This window comes from Perkinsus marinus (assembly GCF_000006405.1).
Source record: "Perkinsus marinus ATCC 50983 genomic scaffold scf_1104296968088, whole genome shotgun sequence".
NCBI lineage: Eukaryota > Perkinsozoa > Perkinsida > Perkinsidae > Perkinsus > Perkinsus marinus.
In genome coordinates, this window is record NW_003203273.1 from 1 (window position 1) to 1,844 (window position 1,844).

The window sequence follows — 1,844 nt, forward strand, 5'->3', positions numbered from 1 at the left end:
ACATCAAAGATATCATAAACAGGTTGCCTGTTATGAGTAGAAAACATAACTCTGCAAAGCACAACTATCAGCTACTTTGATCGAACTTTTTCAAAGTAGCGTCATTCGTTGAGCTCGAGTATGCACACATTCGGCTTCTCAAAATCGACGACGACAATTGACTGAAATGACTATTAATCCGACCAAAAAGTGAACACGCACGAAGTCCATGTTAAACTGTATCTGAACCCTGGGGAACCTTCCTGCGCTTAGATGTGCACATCGCGCAACAACCAGCCCAGCACCCCTTCCAGTCTAGGCTACGACATTGCTTGGCTAATTTCCTTGGTAAACCCGTGAACCAACATATCGAGAAAAAAAGGAGGAAATAGCCCAAGTACGTCAACACGAAGGTAAAGAAAATGCCGTAGAAGGAGTGTGAGCCGTCCGCGTTGTACCTGTGCAAGAAGACTTAGAATGAAAGAAACGGTAGAAACGACTCACATCGGCATGTATACGCCCAGAGCATTCGAAGTGGTGACCTCAACAGGCCCTACACCAGCATCGGGGCATTCCCCCTCCTGCCCTTGTGCGACAGTGGGGACGTTGTACACGCAGCTGCCGAAGTGGAACTTGTACTCTTTTCCAGTGATATCTGGGGGGAACAGCGATGATCAACATGATGAGCAACTGGCGAGGCTTACGATCCTGGAGTTTCCAGCTCTCAGCATCCATCAATACGTGTCGAAGCAAATCCATCATGACAGCGACTGTGGCCACGAGGATCATGTAGAACGGACCCCACTTCCTGAGGTGGGGCTTCACATCTTTTCTTTTTCTTCTAGTACCGACGAAGACCTAAGCATAGACCGCTGATCGGGAGGAGTGGTGAAGTGACTCACAAATTGACATAAGTTAGTAAAGACAGCAAGAGTAAAGCCGAATGTGATAGAGTGTGCGAAACCGTTGAGGGCGCTGGAGCTCGCCACGCCCAAGATACCCAGAACCAACACAGGCCAGCATCAGGATCCGACCTGAGCAAACGACATAAACACTGGGAGGAGCTGGGACGAAGACCGCGAGGATGGGGGAACGCGCTGAAGACGTCGGTTGGAGCCTTAGAGCAGGAAGACGTGATGATTCAGTCATGTATATTGCTCGTTATTGAGGACCGTTTCAATCGAGTGTGACAGATAGAGATGACTGACTTACAAGGGCCGGAATCGAGACTAGCATGACCAAGAACGAGGCAATGAAAGACTTCACAGCACCACCGCCGGATTCCTAATAAAAATTGGTGAGAATAGAGATTTCATTTCGACCTACTCTGTGCTCTTCCAGAGGCTTATCCGAGGTGGACAGCAAGATCTTCTCATCGGGCTCCTGTCATTCGTCGCATTCTTCATCCTCAGGCTTGCGCTTAACGGCTGAATACAAAGAGGCATTCTACACCCACTTCATGGGGAGGAGGACTCACGCTGAGACCCGTCTACATCAACTGCCATATGAGATCAGTAGTTTAGGCGACGAGGGGAACCACAAGGGGAGAAAATGACGCTAACCAGAAGATGTGATTATCATGCTCATGGATCGTCTGCTGCGCACAGAGAAAACCACCTATACACGCATGAGCATGACGCGCTGTGTGTCTGCGTGCAGTTCCTTTCGTGACTTATGCCAGAAGGCTCTGTCTCCTCTGAGGACTCTACAGGCACAGCCAGCTCCTTTGCTCGTATACGTGCATGTGCTCCTGCAGTTTCCATACAAATACGAACGGTCGTGGATCTTACAGCCGACCCCGAACGGTTGTGTGCGTCCTTTTTCCGAAGTACCACAACCAGTGGCGCATTGCCCTGAGAAATCCG

General features: G+C 49.7%; 1 protein-coding gene across 1 annotated transcript; it reads right to left on the minus strand.

Annotated features, from left to right (window-relative positions):
* Positions 1-211: 211 nt before the first annotated feature.
* On the minus strand, positions 212-1,013 carry Pmar_PMAR022894 (hypothetical protein; the record flags this gene model as incomplete). Its single annotated transcript, XM_002768465.1, has 4 exons — positions 212-437; positions 484-634; positions 684-837; positions 980-1,013. Coding segments are annotated over 4 exons (565 nt in total), but the record flags the coding sequence as incomplete, so codon positions are not given.
* Positions 1,014-1,844: the final 831 nt, after the last annotated feature.